This window comes from Liolophura sinensis, chromosome 8 (genome assembly GCF_032854445.1).
Source record: "Liolophura sinensis isolate JHLJ2023 chromosome 8, CUHK_Ljap_v2, whole genome shotgun sequence".
Taxonomy (NCBI): Eukaryota; Metazoa; Mollusca; class Polyplacophora; order Chitonida; family Chitonidae; genus Liolophura; species Liolophura sinensis.
In genome coordinates this window covers 40,053,821-40,072,031 of record NC_088302.1, presented here as the reverse complement: position 1 = coordinate 40,072,031, position 18,211 = coordinate 40,053,821, and the positions used below count along the sequence as shown (strand labels likewise).

The following is an 18,211-nucleotide window of genomic DNA, read 5'->3' as shown; positions in this document are numbered from 1 at the left end:
ATCATCTTATTTCCTTGTACCTTTACAACAACATCACTTTCATCTCAGATGAACCTATCACTGTTAGCCTTGCTAACCAGCCACTCTTGTCATTAGGACGTTCTTCGATTTTGTGTGTGAGAACTAATGTGGGATTTTTAATGGAGTTAAATCTGAGCCCTCCATTAAAATCCCACTCTCAACCACAGTGGAGGACTCAGATTTAACTTATGACACACCTGGGAGTGGTGGTGGTGGTAGTTTGTTTAATGGCGTTTCCACTCTAATGAATGATGCACGCCACTCACACACCTGGGACACAGTGTTGAAAAAATGTTAATTAGCTTGTGTAAGTGTACCTCAACTTGGTAAAATTTGTTCACTCGTGTAAAAACTGTATTATATTCAAATTCTGTCACTATATACCAGCTCCAGTTGTCTCATTGTTTGAAATTGTATAGACCCATTGTATACTCCACCCGTGAACGTGAACTGTGTTCACCATGAAACTTGTACATACTGGTTTGTTCACTTTGTATGTTACTTCAATATAAATAAGAATTCTTTTTGTTTTAACACCTTACTCTGTTGAAGGCGATAGGTTGTCGCCGCAACGTCAGTAAATAATAAACATTGTCCAGTGGAACAGTTTTATAGTGTTACCTTTTGTAGTATACTAACCTGGATGTCTGAAAATCTACATTCCTATATATTCCAAATGCTGTTTTGTCATCACATTTAACATACAATAACATTAAAGCAATGTCACACGTGCGAAAGTGCGTCCGTCGCTTACCAAACGGCAACTGTGGTTTCCCCTACCCTTAAAATGACCGCTATCGCAGAGGTGAAAAAATCTGAACTATCGCGTTAAACAAGAATCAAATACATAGATAAATAAATAAGTAAACTGTTATTTGCCTAACGAAAGTGGATGGTTTATGCCGAGCATCTTAGCTTCCTCTATATGCTCATGAACATGAATGCCGTCAAATAAGTGAAAAACCCTTGATAACAACATTAAACATCAAGCCATCAGTCTTCATATAGGAGATATGTATATATAAGAGATAATACAAGTTGATGATAAAATAAATCATTATCTTAGGTTGACGGTAATATATTTGAAATTTGAAAACATCATATATAATTGGAAAGCTGCTTTCCTAGATCCTCCATTCTGTGGACACTAGAAATGATGTCTCCTATCGACACGGTATAGTGGCATAAGGGAGGAACAACACTTGGGCTATAAACATTAAAGCTAGGGGCAAAATTCAAGGAAAACAAACTGATAAAATGAAGAAAGCATCATTCGTGTAAAAACATTCAAAACTGTATTTTTTACTCGTTGCTAGATTTTTGTTCACCGCGTCCTGATAAATGCTGTGGAAATGTTCTTATTAACTGAATCCTGGGCTTTTTGTTTGATTGTTGTTTTACGCCGAGGTCAGGAACATTACACCTATGTTTATTTATTTGATTGTTGTTTTACGTTGTACTTTCAATTAATTTAAATTAAGAATTTCAATTAAACGACAACGGCAACCATTATGGTGGAAGGAAACTGGAGAGCGAGTCGATGGGCTTTATACGCCAAACGGACAGTGTACAAATAATCTTCAATGAGCTCACAAAGGTTTTGCGTGACTCTAAATCCGGCATTTAGATTTAATTTTTCATGCTCATGAGCACAGTGCACAAGAATGCGATTCAGAATTGAACATAATGAATTATAGATTTATTTATTTATGAATTTGATTGGTGTTGTACGCCGTACTCAAGAATATTTCACTTATGCAACGGCGGCCAGCATTATTGTGGGAGGAAACCGAGCAGAGCCCAGGGGAAACTTACGACCATCTGCAGGTTGCTGACAGAGCTTCCGGAGAGGAACCCAACATGAGCCGGACTTGAACTCACATCGACCGCAATGGTGAATGGTCAATGGGCTGCGCTGGAGTGCTAACCACCTTGGCCACATAGGCGGGCTGCAATATGTTAGAAATTTGAGGGCTTTATTTACTTGCTCTTCGAATTAAGGCGCATTTAAAAGCTTAAGAGCTTGGCGATACTGGTTATATAGAAATGAAGAGCTTCTAAGTGTTTCATTGTGTTCAAGCAAATCTGCTACAGATCAAAGAAAGTACAAGCATTTTCTTTCCTACAAACATTTGCATGTATATGGTGCTTAAAATATAGAGGTGGTGAGAGTATAAATGTAGTATTTAACGCTATGATAAAAACCAACCGTCTGTTGCAATGTTTTCACGTTATTGTTCACGTAACATACGATTTAAGTAATTTTACACTAGTGTCTTATAATTGCATATAACATTACTGCATTTTTCATATAATTCTGTTTACGTCATGGTGTCAGGAGTTTTTACTGTTGCATTATGTACGTACTTGTTGCTCTGGTTTTAATCTTTATTCTGATGTCGGAGACAGTTAGGCAGGTCTATATTTTTTATATTAACAACTGTTCACTGTTGGATAGCCGTGGTGTTGACGCTCAGTACGATCCATCAAACCTTCGCCAGGAAGTAAGTTTTACTCCATCTCAATACATAATCACTGTAATCTCTTGATCTTTACTCTCATGAGAATACCTTCGACATTTACTGGCTTATCAAGCTAATGAATAAGCGAAGCATCCAAATCACAGTTCAGTCCGTCAAAAAAGGAAACAACATCCAAAGTTAAATTACCAAAGACAAGTTGCATTCGTAAAATTAGCATTTGTTTGGAACAACAGATCAATTATTTTATATTAAATAAACATCAAAGACCAGTTTCATTCGTAAAATTAGCATTAGTTTGGACCAACAGATCAATTATTTTGACATCGTTCGATTCTGACAAGAATAAAGACGACATTCTGACGATATTTAGTCGAGAGTTAATCCACTATGCGAGATTTGAACGACAAATGAACGAGCAAGTGAGATTCGACGAGGGCTGGCGATTTAACGAAAATCGCGAGGTTCTGAAGTGAGATTTACTTAAGATTTTCGACTGAATGTTGTTGAAGTCTCGCAGGAATCTCGTTGCAATGTCGCGTTGTCGTCTTTGTCTCGACTTATCTCGACTAAATCTTGCAGTGGCGTTCGAGTATCGTTGTTAATTGTGTAGGGTAAGTGTGTGAAAAAGAGCTTAGCCGCATCCGGCGCCCCTGAACGAATGATGAGCCATTCAGACAGTATAGCATACCAGATTGAACAGTTGATTCGCCAGATGTAGAGAGTTTCGTCACCTTAGTGTCGGAGTGTTAAAAAGCACAAAATTACTGGATCGTAAAGTAGCACTTTACTTTGAAGAGATAAATCTTATCAATAGAGCCTTTAGCGTGAGATCTTGTATCTTGACTGTCAGCAAATCAACGATGGTTTGCTTGGTTTCAGTTTAATTTAAGTTTAATGTTTAATTGACAAATGCGTTTTATCCCCGTCACAATAGTTAAGAAATTTTAATAGTAGCGAGCTAACTGGACAGCATTTTACATATTTGGCACATTAACAGATCACCAACTCACTATCACAATGGAGTCTTTACATTTTGACAAACTAACTCTGTAATCCTTCGAATTCAGAAACTAAATGGCCAACACTCTGTTTTCCGGCCACATAGAAAAGAATAAGGTTTTCGTCAATGCGTTTTTGCCATACTAACTAACTAACTCACGGATGCGCTCTACTTCTGTCACATTAAAAAAACTGACCAACAAGATGTAATATTGACATGCTAACTGATAGTACATGTCTAATCTTCAAAGGTGACCTCTGACCCTTGGATGACATATATCCAAATTATGGATGAATATGTGTCTAAAATTACGTGTCTAGGTGATAAATACCCTAATTACGGTCATATATCTGGTACTTGATAGGATAACGTTAATGTAGATAAGCGACAAGAAGACCAGGGCTACCTCAGTTAAGGCTATACTTGTAAGCTGGTGGTAGGAAGACTTAGTAAGAACGTATGCTTAGGGTTTACTGATGTGACGGGACGACATGTTTCAGACAGTAGTTATGGCTATTGCCAGTTGTAAACCACCGACTGTCCATACATACAATCATGCCGCATGCTACAACCACGCTAACTTTAATTCTTTACAAAACGCTTTATATTCTAACATAATTTATATTTAGCAGCATTAGGAGGTAGATTTCTTATTTTCAGATGAGAAAGTCACAGAGTTCTGGCAGTTCCAGTGGCTGAAGGACTCAAACTTCTCTGATGTCTGGTGTAGACTGGAATTATTTTGGAAAGATGAAGTTGTAAGCTGTGCTATTTTTTTTAATTAAAGAAGAACAATTATGGATCAATGTACGTATCAGCTGACAAAATTTTAAAATCGTTCTGAAGGGTATTTCTTCGGAAGGTGAAGTGTATGAAATTGATTAGACTTAACTGAACAAGTGAAAATGACGTTACACATACCTTATAACTGATTTCGTTTGGTAATACCTGAGGCCTTTAATTCTAGTATAAAGTAGAAATGTTTGCCTTTTTCATTTTATTCAGCTATGTCAATGCATACGTCTCAAATATATGTATCAAATATTTTCTCTCTTTTTGAATTTCATTTATAAAAGCAGGTTACTACGCATGTCAGCACGAGTGTGATCGTGAAGACCGGGATATACACATATATCTGTCCATGGCAAATGTTTTCTTTTGACATAAGTTTCCTGAGTGAAGACTTTATTTGAAATAAAGATCAAGATTTTTGCATGGTATAGAGAAAAACGGTGTCTCCATTTCGTTCCTCGGGTCCTTTCGCTGTGTTGTTGAACTGGATTACACATAGCGTGTTAGCGCCTTAATCCTAAATATCCAGGCTTAGCGTTGTTTTTACTAAAATGTGAATCCGAGGTCAACTCTGCTCATTGTTATTTAACAGAAAAACTTCATAGAAACTTTTACGTTGTTCAATGATCAGGCCAACGTTCATAATTCTTTTTAAAAAACGAAGCGTATAAAATCCCCACTGAAAAGATTTGAACTGGCAAGTCGATGCAATGCAGAAAAATGTGTAGCAAAAACATGAGTGAACATATTCAATACAGACAAACATATTGTAAGTGAAATTCTTTGAATGAAGAATTGTGGCCATGCTCAATTTTTATTATAGACAAAAATAAAGCGATTGATCCGTAAGAATGAAAGATTAATACTTTCACATTTGGGGTAATCATTTATACTGCCAGTAGATTAAGTGTCAATAAAACTTAATCTAAATTAATAATATACTCTATTCTCGGATTCTTTTACCACTGTACCAGATTCAAATATGTCAGTTTATTTAGCGTGAAAAAGAACTCCATGTGGGTCATTGTATTCGTGCGATGAGAGGATGCTGAACTGTGTCCTTGTTAAGGGCAGAGAGGTCTGTCTGATTTAGAGGATATATTTAGACCCTGTTTTTACATAATCAATGGTGTTACCAGGGAAGGTTAAGGGGTTGCTAGCGGTGCAGATGTGAGCACCTCACGTACATCTAAGGATGTCGCCAACACAACAGCAGTAGGTAGTCGAATATCCATTGTTGTGTGAAAACGCCTTCTCTAACTTCCGTACAATTGTGTAGCGGTGTACAGTGACGTAACATCAATATTCTAAACAAACACAATCATTGTTGTTCACACGTAGTCGCGTTTTGATGATAATGGAGACAGGGCTCTTTCAAACGTGGTTAATGGTCAATATTTGTAGCGCATTTTTGTGCGACTTGCTCTCTGATAACGATTGTCACAAATATTTTGTTTTGCTCCCAACTAAAAGAGCTGATTTTTCATATTTGTTTGCTTATTTTGCTGTTGATATCTCCCTGCCTAATCATCCTGCCAGATCTTCCAAACCTGGCCAATCTGTCTAGTGAAGAGTACTTTTCATCATTTTTAAGCGGATGTTGGTCAAAACGTACTTATGGTATAACTTGCCAAGTTCAATATACTAAGCCTAAAAATGGTATGCTTTCCAAACTTCTGGAGGCGTTAGTAAAGCTGTTACAACTTTAATTTCTTCTATTACCATGGCCTACACACAAATTATTCGAATATGAAACATAAAGCATGTAAAAATTAACGCCTCGCCCCCATCTTTTTCGACACCCACCTCTTTGCACCCACATGCAACGCAAACAACAAAATACTGGCGCATACGCAGTACAAAAGGGCAGCAAAAAGGTGGTTTAACGAGCCATAAATTTTGAATCAAACTTTCACGAGGCAATACACAAGACATCAATGACTGCCTGTTTCTAAGCCCAAAAATCTAGCAATATTTGTCAAAATGGTAGTACAGCATGCAACAGGTGTGGGATTAAAGATTTATTCTTCATTTCAAAATAGGGGGCCCTCCCAGACATTTTTACAGACTTTTTAAAATATAAAACTACATTTTCACCGCAATAAAAGATAGATGATGTGGTCATTTCCAATAAAAATTAAATAAAATTAACAAAAGAACAATTTTGAATTTAAATATGAATTCCTGTCATGGTTTTGTGCTCTTTAAACACAAACTCTTTTTCTATATCCAACACCCCACCAGTAGTCCTTGTAATGAAGATCATGCCGTAAAGGACCATGCTTTTTTCCGAAAATATTAATATCACTGACTGAATGGAAGGTTTTCCCGTGAAAAATTTCCATTTGCACCCATCACCCCTTGGTAAATATTGGTTGGTCTCTACATAAGAGCATTTAAGCTAGAGAAGTTAATGTGTGGTAAATGCAGTCGCCTGATATAACAGTGTACCAGCTGGAAAATTGCTTTATCCATGTCTGAACTGAAAGAATAAAGAAGAATAAAAAAAAGTTGATGTTTCGAGCGGTAAACAAATTCTTCATTCGTGTTACGATCTTGCATCATGCTTTTTCACAACAGATTATATTAGGCTTGAAGACACGCCCACAGTCGGTTGATATTGACAACAGCCACGTCATATTTGCAACGGGTAACATATATATATATAGGGGATACTCTCTGCATGCGCAGATTTCATTTTCACGTATCTCCAAGATCATCCGTCTGACATCACCGTGCCTATATGAACACCGGGGACCTGTGTCAGCAGTCGTACCCTAACACGGGTCTGTACCCACTCTCGGGATGATTGCCCTGGGACAGATGTTGAGGGAACTCTGGGTCTTCAGACAGACCTTAGTTGTGATCCTTACCCCTATACTCCTCTTACCCTTACCGCTATGTCTACCTGGTCAGGTGAGTGATTTACTCAGATTGGGTTAAAAACACATTGTCCTTAAACCTGTTAAATTTAACTCTCAGTTAGCAAAGTAGTGGTTTCGTATGGCTATATCTGTAATCAGGATTAATGACAACTCCTTCCTTGTATAGAAGACGTGGGTCTCTATACATGTATTACCACATACAGATGTTCTCGCTGCGCGATGTTAACTCGTGACTACCCACATCACGCCAGTGTATTCTACTTTTAATGTCATCCAACATAATTCCCTGACAGTTTTGACAGGTCACATGATGCAATAGGACTTTTTATACCATCAGCGATAAAAGAGTTCAAACTCGAAACTTCATTATAGCTGTATCTTAGAGGATGCACTGTGAGAAGATGATACACTTTGACTCTAAGACGACACACCGTGGAAAAGGTGACATACCGACACAAACATGATAAAAGGTGGAATATTGTAACAAAGATGATACATTGCGACAAAGACGATGCAGCCTAACAAAGAGGATTGATTGACACGAAGACGATACACTGCGATAAAGATGATACATTGCGACAAAGATGATGCAGTCTAACAAAGAGGATTGATTGTCACGAAGATGATACACTGCGATAAAGACGATACACTGCGACAAAGACAATACACTGCGACAAAGACGATACACTGCGATAAAGATGATACATTGCGACAAAGATGATGCAGCCTAACAAAGAGGATTGATTGTCACGAAGACGATACACTGCGATAAAGACGATACACTGCGACAAACACAGTACACTGCGACAAAGACGATACACTGCGATGAAGATGATACATTGCGACAAAGATGATGCAGTCTAACTAAGATGATTTTTTGTGACGAAGATACACTGATAACAGGATGATACACTGCGACAAAGACGATACACTGCGGCAAAGACGATACACTGCGACAAAGATGACACACTGCGGCAAAGATGATACACTGACAAAGATGATACGCTGCGACAAAGCCGATACACTGCGACAAAGACGATACACTGCGACAAAGACGATACATTGCGGCAAAGATGATGCAGTCTAACAAAGATGATTTATTGTGACGAAAATACGCTGATACCAGGATAATACGCTGCGACAAAGACGATACACTGCGACAAAGACGATACACTGCGACAAAAACTGACACCATACAAAGCGTTTAGACTACAATAATGGTGATACATTGTGACACATTGTTTGGCATTTTCTTCTTTTTGACCAAAATTTTTATTTCAGGAATATAAGGCAGCCTATGGGCTTTTAATCATGGCTGTGTTTTGGGTGACAGAGACAATACCTCTTCCGGTGACTGCTTTATTGCCCATGGTTATCTTTCCCTTGCTGGGCGTGGCTGACGCTCGTGAGATCAGTCGTGAATATCTCAAGGTTAGGGTGGGATATACCTCTTATTATATTCTGACGACGACACGGTTCATTAAACTCAGGCGCAATATGACAAATGCTTTGCCAGAATTTTAAGACGTTAGAAGTTTTTATAAAATGATGTAATTTGCAGATTTTTTGCCTTTGAAAAAACATTATATGTCTTTTGAGGGTATTTGGAAACAACGTCATTAATAATGCTTGCATTTGTAAATAGCATTTCTTATATTAATAACATTTTAGATCATGCTACATGTTTAAATCCAATTATACGTGTTATAGGTACGTGTAAAGAGTGTATTATGTCAAAAATTATATTAATTTGTAATTTGGATTAAAAAATGGATATTAACCGCGTATTAGTTTCGATTTATGTTTCTGTACTGGAATCAAAATTGTATAAAAAAAAACAAACAAAAAAAAAAACGTTCTTTAATGCTTTGGGGGTTTGAGTTTCGCTCAGTTACCTATATCTCCATTTGGTTTATAGGACACGAACATGTTATTTGTGGGCGGTTTCATGATGGCCGTTGCAGTAGAGAGATGGAATCTCCACAAGCGGATCGCACTCAGGGTACTGCTACTAGTTGGGCCAGAACCAAAATGGTTTGTGTATATATTGTCTCAGTTCCATTTATCTTTACCAAGTCACTGATTTGTAAACATAGTCTGTTATAATACGATATGATATTCTATCTTACGATTTACCTTGCTCACTCTCACGTTTCACACTGCTGCCCTTGTTTTGTTTTTTTTACTTTCGGGCTTTTTCTTTTGTTCCTTTTTTTTTTGCTCAGTCTCATCTTTGAGTTGATGTTTTTCCTGCTAACTCTCGTGTTTCACTGTGATGCTTTTCTGGTTCACATTCATGCCTCAAAAGCCTTTCCTGCTCAGTCCCTTGTTTCAGGCTTTCTCAACATTATGTTTCATTCCAATGCTTTCCTGTTACATGTTTCAGGCTTATGATGATGTGCTTCGCGTTAACCGTCAAGTTTCAGGCTGATGCCTGACGGTTTTTCTTGATCACTCTTTTGACTCAGACTGATCATTAATAACTTACTCACCTCTCTATTTCAGGTTTATGCATTTCTGGCTCACCCTTGTGGTGATTTACTTGCTTGCGCGTATGTTTCAGGCTGATGTTTTCTAGCTCTCTATTATGTTTCATTGTAATGCTTTCCTTGCTCATCACCAAGATTTAGACTGATGATTGATTTGTCTTCCTTCGTGTTTCAGGGTGATTTGTTTTTTTTTCTTCACCATTATGTTTCATTTCGACGCTTTTCTTTTACAGGTTTGAATCTGATGCACTTCGTGCTCACACCTTTGCTTCCGGTTCATGTTGTGATCATCTAGCTTGTATGTTTCAGGGTGATTCATTCCTTTCTCACACTGTATACATGTGTTTCAGGCTGACGCTGGGGTTCATGCTGCTCTCTGCCTTCCTCTTCATCTGAATCAGTAACAGGTCGATGTTTGACTTGCTCACACCCATGTTTTTGGTTGATACATTCCTGGCTTACCTTATATGTTTCAGGCTGATGCTGCGGTTCACGCTGCTCTCTGCCTTCCTCTCAATATGAATCAGTAACAGGTCGATGTTTGACTTGCTCACACCCATGTTTCACGTTGATACATTCCTGGCTTGTCATTCCTGGTATGTTTCAGGCTGATGCTGGGATTCACGCTGTCCTCCGCCTTCCTCTCCATGTGGATCAGTAACAGGTCGATGTTTGACTTGCTCACACCCATGTTTTTGGTTGATACATTCCTGGCTTACCTTGTATGTTTCAGGCTGATGCTGGGATTCACGCTGTCCTCCGCCTTCCTCTCCATGTGGATCAGTAACAGGTCGATGTTTGACTTGCTCACACCCATGTTTCACGTTGATACATTCCTGGCTTACCTGGTATGTTTCAGGCTGATGCTCGGGTTCATGCTGCCCTCCGCCTTCCTCTCCATGTGGATCAGTAACAGGTCGATGTTTGACTTGCTCACACCCATGTTTCACGTTGATACATTCCTGGCTTACCTGGTATGTTTCAGGCTGATGCTGGGATTCACGCTGTCCTCCGCCTTCCTCTCCATGTGGATCAGTAACAGGTCGATGTTTGACTTGCTCACACCCATGCTTTTGGTTAACACAGTCCTGGCTTACCTTGTATGTTTCAGGCTGATGCTCGGGTTCATGCTGCCCTCCGCCTTCCTCTCCATGTGGATCAGTAATACAGCCACCACGGCCATGATTGTTCCCATCGCTAGAGCCGTGGTGGAGCAGCTTATCGCCACTCGCACCAGCAATGTGACGGCCACAGAAGACTCTTTGGGTGAGTTTCCTATGTCACTGGCTAGTTTTGAGGAATTGGGTCTTCAACTACTTATCGAGCAGCGATGTGTCTAGTGCAATGTGGATATGACTGATTTGCATGAAATACACTGGCATATGACCGGCGTTTCATTTACAGCGAAATGAAATAAATCAACGAATATAATGTGAACGTCTGGGAAGGTTTAGAAAAAGCAAAGCTTTAAAGCATCACTGACCTAAACAATAAACTGATTATATGTATAATGCCGATGTAATTCTATCATGTCATTTAAATAAAACTTTGCTGACCAGTAATAAATATTGAAAAAATTGTATTTTCCGTATTTTTGGAGATTATATAAATTCAACGATTAGTGTATATTTAAGAAATATTCGTTCGCTTTCAGACCAAAACTCTCTCGATTCACACTCCGTAAGTCGTGCTTCTGCCATAGAAACTGAAGTTCGCCACATCCAGATGATAAATCTAAGAAAGCCACCAGTTAATGAGAAAAGGGAAAACAGGTAATGCTCCCATGCTATCTATGATATAATACCTCACCTTAACGGAGTTTCTTTGAATCCCATCTACCCTGTGTTTTAATTTTTCTGAAGAGTGAGTGCTTGAGTGAGTGCTTGGGGTTTAACGTCGTACTCAACAATTTTTCAGTCATATGACGACGAAGGAATCCTTAGGGTGCATGCACGTGTAATGTGCCTCCTTGCTGCAGGACGGATTTCCACCGCTCTTTTATTTAGTGCTGCTTCACTGAGACGACTTACCGAAGGCAAGTAAGCCGCCCCGCCCGAGCCATTATACTGATACGGGTCAACCAGTCGTTGCACTATCCCCTTCATGCTGAACGCCAAACGAGGAAGTTACAACTTCCTCTTTTAAAGTCTTAGGTGTGACTCGATCAAGGATTAATCCTGGATCTACCGGTCCCGAAGCGGACGCTCTACCAACTGTGCTATCCGGGCCGGTTTTTTCTGAAGACACAGAGATCCTATTTCCGCGTAAAACATATTCTGCTATACTCTACACCTGCTATATTGATCTTTTGTGTATTGATATTGTTGTTTGTTCTCCTACAAAACGTGTCCGCATCTTTACAGTTTGGCTCCAAAGACGACATGCCAATTGCAGGAATGAACAACAGTGCTACATGGTTGATAGGGACCTTCTTAGACGGGATCGTTTTCGTAAGCCTTCCGCCTGTTGGCGATGTCATGAGCGATTAGTATTCCCTCATTACTGTTAGCTGATAATTGTTTCCTTGTTTTTATCTGATCAGCTATGACGTAACAGTTGTCCAAGTAACAAAGCCAAACGATCTGGATGGCATACGGAAAGGCATGACGCTTTGTGTGGCCTACGCTGCCACGTGCGGGGGCGTGGCTACACTTACTGGCACAGGGCCAAATTTGGTATTCAAGGGCCAGACTGACAGGTGAGTTGGCAGTAGGTCCGCTATAATAGACAAGGGCCATACTAACACATCAGTGATACCCAATGGCCAAACTGACAGGTGAGTTGGTTGTAGGTCCGCTATAATAGACATGGATCATACTAACACAACAGTGATACCCAATGGCCAAACTGATAGGTGAGTCGGCAGTAGGTCCGCTATGATATGCAAGGACCATACCAACATAACAGTGATGCCCAATGGCTTAACTAACAGGTGAGTTGGCAGTAGGTCCGCTATAATATGCAAGGGCCATAACAGTGATGCTCAATGACTTACTGACAGGTGAGTTGGCAGTTGGTCCGCTATGATACACAAGGACAATGCTGTGCCCGGTTTCCACCCACCATAATGCTGGCCGCCGTCTTATAAGTGAAATATTCTTGAGTACGGCGTAAAACACCAATCAAATAAATAAATAAATAAATCATTTTGATACCTAAAGGTGAGCTGACAGTGGTGTTCAGAGGACAAGCTATTGGGTGAGTTGAGAATGGTATACAAGGGTAAAACTGACTGGGACTTCATCAGGTGTGTTCCAGGGCTAAAAAGACGAGTGGTTTTGTAGTCGTATTTAGTTGACAAATATTTTCAGCAGCTGAACAGACATACGAGTTAACAGTTATTCAGTATACAAACTTATCAGAGAGTTCATAGATGTATTTAAGAATTGAACTGTCAGGCGAGTCGACATAATATAATCAATGTCAAAGCTGACTGAAGAGTTCACTGCTCTGTTCAAGAATCAATAAAAAAAAAACCCGGTGGCTTTCACCTAGCAAATTGACGGGTGATTTGACAGTGGCATTAAAGAGAAAAATTGGCACATGGGATACGTGTAAGAGCGGTATCTTAACTGTATACGTCCGAGAGTACCCAAATGTTTCCGCCCATTACCTGACCAGAAGTGATATGTGCTTAGCTTCAAGGGTCAAACTCCTACACTTGTTGACATGGGAGTTTAAGAGATAAACTGGTAGGTAAAATGACATCGGTATCACATTTGGTGCATGTTTGAAGAAGCCGCTTGTTGGAAGCAAGCTCTGGTTGGTTCAGCTCTAGATTCATGTCAACAACATGCCCATACTGCTTACAGCGCATGTTTCACTCTCTGCGATCGCTTTACATCACTGCCACCACTAGCAGATTTTGCACAAAAATCTCGAACAGCGCCAAAGTCACAGGAATCACATGATTCCACCGGCTTCTTCCCGGATTCTTCTCCCGGATAACTTTCTGTAGCATTGCGTATTGCATTAAATAAGTAAATAAATCAATCCCTAGATTTCAGATGTCTTACATTTTCTCTCAGTTTGTTTAACCACGATGCAGGTGTAAACTTCACGAGCTGGTTTGTGTTCGCATTCCCGTGTACGGTGATGTCGTTGATGGCGTGCTACGTTTGGCTCCAAGTTAACTTTCTTGGAATAAGGTATGGAATAAGTTTTTGGCTTTACAGAATGCTGAAAGAAAGGAATTTTTGGTTCAGAGATCAAAAGACGGTTACCTGAATCATTGTGTGTGTATCGGGTATGTTGTGTGCTGGCGAGGTGGGGGTGGGGGTTGGGGTGGGGGCTTGGAAGGCCTACAATCAACACACCACAAGGCTTAGCATGAGGAGCTGCATGTGCCGCAATTTATTTTTTTATTTGATTGGTGTTTTACGCCGTGCCCAAGAATATTTCACTTATACGACGGCGGCCAGCATTATGGTGGGAGGAAACCGGGCAGAACCTGGGGGAAACCCAAGACCATCCACAGGTTGCTGGCAGACCTTCCCACTTACGGCATGCGCCGAAATAAAAATTGTAACAACGATACAAGGTTGTACATACGTTATTAGCTGTTCACTTGTTAACAACAGTCATTTTACCTGCGAGTTGCACCAGATATATTTTCCAATTCCCAATAAGAGGGCTTTATTTATTTCTACCGCAGGAATTCAGTATTTGTCTGCAAGCGACGAACTGAAGACAGACTCAAAGAACAGGCGGCTACAGAGGTCCTGCTCCGTAAAGAGCTGAATGCCCTCGGGCCAATGACGTAAGTTTTAGTTGAACATACCTTCCGCATTGATTGATATGAGACTACTCATCTTCATCAATATTGTGTGCATATCTGTAGCTTAGCGGTCGGCGGTTTTATCCGGGCACTCTAGTTTCCTTCACTTACACAACTGCTCTCCATCGTATATGTAAGTATATATTGAGTAAAAAACAATAAAATGAATAAATGAATGAATATTCTTGACAAATGTATCCGTACTTGTAATCAGATCTTAATTTGAAATCATGAAGTTGATTAGATAAACACTTGTACCGTTACTTACTATAAAAAGGTCGTCGATTAAATCTCTGTCTCTCTTTGTTGTTTCTTTTCATGCAGGTTCGCAGAAGTGATGGTTGCCATCCACTTCATTGCCTTGGCATTGCTGTGGCTCACCAGAGAATCAGATTTTTTCAGGGGGTGGGGAAATGTGCTACCTGCAGGGTAAGTTGCTTCGCTTGAAGTTTTGTTTCAGAATTTATATTTCGCGTGAATGTCCTGCAAACGTGTCCTGCAAACGTGTCCTGCAAACCCGTCCTGCAAACGTGTCCTGCAAACGTGTCCTGCAAACCCGTCCTGCAAACCCGTCCTACAAACGTGTCCTGCAAACGGCAGAACAACTAGCTTAACCTTTTACATTTTTTATTTGCATGTAATTCACTCCCATCTATTTACTCCCAGGTTTAAACGCAGTGTTGACTTTATTCTTTATTCTGTTGACTTTTAAAAGTTATATTTGATTTGTATTTTGGTGAAATTGATGTGATTGTTGTAATTGTAATCTGCCCCTGTTTCTTATTTTATGACTGTATGATATTAAATATTGATGAGAAAGTACATTTGATTATTTTCTTAGGACGGCCTCCGATTCAACCCCAGCTATTTTGCTAGCCATTTCTTTATTCATAGTTCCATCAGCTCGCCCAAATTTTCTGTGCCTTCGATCGAAAAATGGCAGGGGTAAGTTTCAGAAATCATTCGGTGGTGTACAAATGATTACTACAGTAGCAGTTTATACATTTAGCTAAATAAACATGGCTGTGAATATGAAATATATGTTCATCTTTCTTCAGTTCACGAGATAATTAAAGTATGGTTGGACAATTCATATCTGATGATGCACAGCTGTATAGTGGCATCCACACTGAAAAGTCCAAGTTATTTCAGTTCTGAGAACTAACTACATGCATTTTTATTCATCTCTCCAATATGTCTCCAGCATTTTCCGAGGAAGTCTTTACGTTGTTTTGTTAGCTGTTTTCCTTGCAAAACTCGGTGATAATGTACTGTATGGAATACACTACTGTCTTACAAATGCTGAACCCCTAATATAACGCGATGAATTACTCATTTGGCTTCGTAAACCTTGCAGTTTGAGTAAACTGTCCTTTAGTGAATAAAAACTATGAGATCGATACGTGGCTGTTGTAGACAGTAACAATCCCGGTCCCCGGGTCGCCCTTCTGGACTGGGACACGGTCACGCACAAATTCTCTTGGGGCATCGTCCTCCTTCTGGGCGGAGGCTATGCCCTGGCTCTTGCCTGTCAGGTAATTTCCGTAAATCTTCAATCTGTGTGAACCCTGGTTGAAGCAGAAAAGGTATTGTTCAGCCCAACTAAATTAGTAACCAACGACATTCCGTGTTGAATATTGCACTCCCTTTATAAACGACTAAATGTATATCACTATCTATTTCGAGATAACATGAGGTTTCTCGTAATATCCCTTTTTCATCTGATATTTCAAAGTATTTTTACCGCGAGAGAATGCTTTTTTATTATTTGCTTTATCATTAAACAGTTATCTAACCGCTCTTTTCCCCCCAGAAATCTGGTTTGTCACAGTTGTTGGCCAGTGAGTTAACAGTGTTCCGGGATATACCCCCATGGGCCCTCTGTATAATCATCACAACCATGATAGCCGCCATTACCGAGGTCACCAGCAATGTTGCTATAGCAACAATATTTTTACCAATCCTGGCACAACTGGTCAGTAGATAAAGACATTTTTTGCGTTTTGCACATTCAGCGAAAAGTATTACGTTGCCATCTTTTCTGTGTAAAGTCTACAATAATCCCAACCTCAAAGACCATAAATTGTATGTTGTTTACATATGTTTTCCTGAGTGTCTGATTATTAACACAAAATGAAGCTACGTAGGACCATAACGTACCAACATTTCTGGTTTACAATATCCCCCTCACTAGTCCTTAAAGTCCTGTCGTAGGGGTAGCAGGCTGTTATAATTGGAACCGATCAAACAGTTACCTTCTGGGATTGTATTATCCGGTAGCGTATATTTAGTCGATGTATTTGTCGAATTGTATTGGTCATCCATTCCGCACCTTCTCTGGACAAATTGTTTCTATAATATGGCTTTCCAGTAGAAGGAATTTCACCTTCGGTTACATTTAACAACAGTAAAACCCAGAGTTTTTTTTTTAAGTATTCGGTTTAGCTTAACGTCCTTAGGTATTATGCCTTCCACATCTTCCAGAGACAACTGGAGACTATATACCATGGCTTTCTTCATGTTCACAGAGCGTCGGCATTGGCGTCCACCCTCTCTACCTGATGATACCCGGATGCATGTCCACTTCCTTTGCATTCATGTTACCTGTTGCCACGCCCCCTAACGCCATCGTCTTCTCTTATGGGACTGTCCGAGTTCTGGACATGGTAAGTTAACAGAAGGTTGCCTTTTTAAATACTTAAAGGCAAAGTCCACTCTAAGATGACGTATATATGAGATGAAACACCATTAAAAACCGCCTGGGAAAATAACTGGATTTTTAAAAACTTTTTTCCAGCCGAGTAAAATTGTGTTAAAAGATCACTACTCTGGTCTGTTGTGATCCAGAATGTATCATTTACGTTACATCGAAATTTTTTGCCTGAAATAATTCGTTCCAAGGTGAAATCAGCGAATGCATTCATAAATCTATATGTATATACATTTTGAATTATGAAATGTAGCAGTTTAATCTGTATTAAATAGCAAAAACCTTCTGTATCTGTATTAAGTAGCAAGTGGACCATTGTGACGTCAATGGTCCTCTTGTGGTCAGAAAAAAGGCCACCATAGAATAAAATATTCAATATATAAATCCGACCATTTTCCTGGACAGTTTTTAACGGTCTTTCATCTGATACGTACTTGATTTTAATTTTTTCTTTGCCTTTATTGTGAAGATTGTACAATCAGCAAATCTGTGTCCTGCCTTACTGCACTGTTGCTATCATTAAAACTGTAATGTAGTGGTGTAATTTTAGGTCGGATGCTTTTGATCGAACAATGCACTTAGTACCACTTTGAAACTTAGGGCTCCAACTAACATTTTAAACGTGTGTATTGAAGTATTGCAGAATAGTAAAACTAAAGAACAATGCTTTGATTACAAGTTACAAATATTTGAATATCTGAAAAGCACGTGTTCCACGCTGTTTTTTTTTTTTTTTTTTTTGAATCACATACTTTCAAACATTTGTTAAAAACTTCTTTGCCAACTTTGCATTGATTTTTCTTTCTTTGAGAATAACGACCATTCTTTAATTATGATGTGGTTTTGGTAACATTTACATTTTGTGACCGCTCATGTATATTTGTAGGCCAAAGCAGGGCTTGTGTTGAACCTGATTTGCGTCGCCATCGTGAATTTGGCCATTAACACCTGGGGTTACGCCTACTTCCGGCTGGGCGAGTTCCCTGATTGGGCAAATAGAACTCACAGTGTATCCAATCAAATTGGTCACTGTGTCAATGTGACGACAATTTAG

At 39.4% G+C, this 18,211-nt stretch overlaps 1 protein-coding gene across 1 annotated transcript; it reads left to right on the top strand.

Moving 5' to 3' along the window:
* The first annotated feature begins 7,122 nt into the window (after nt 1–7,122).
* On the top strand, nt 7,123–18,211 carry LOC135473513 (solute carrier family 13 member 2-like). The gene is made up of 14 exons (XM_064753362.1): nt 7,123–7,212; nt 8,463–8,612; nt 9,100–9,215; nt 10,782–10,936; nt 11,325–11,442; nt 12,213–12,368; nt 13,699–13,818; nt 14,325–14,429; nt 14,772–14,876; nt 15,289–15,392; nt 15,864–15,982; nt 16,261–16,422; nt 16,976–17,113; nt 18,044–18,211. Exons 2-14 carry the CDS (start codon nt 8,493–8,495, stop codon nt 18,209–18,211), a joined length of 1,686 nt encoding a protein of 561 aa, XP_064609432.1. The 5' UTR covers nt 7,123–7,212; nt 8,463–8,492.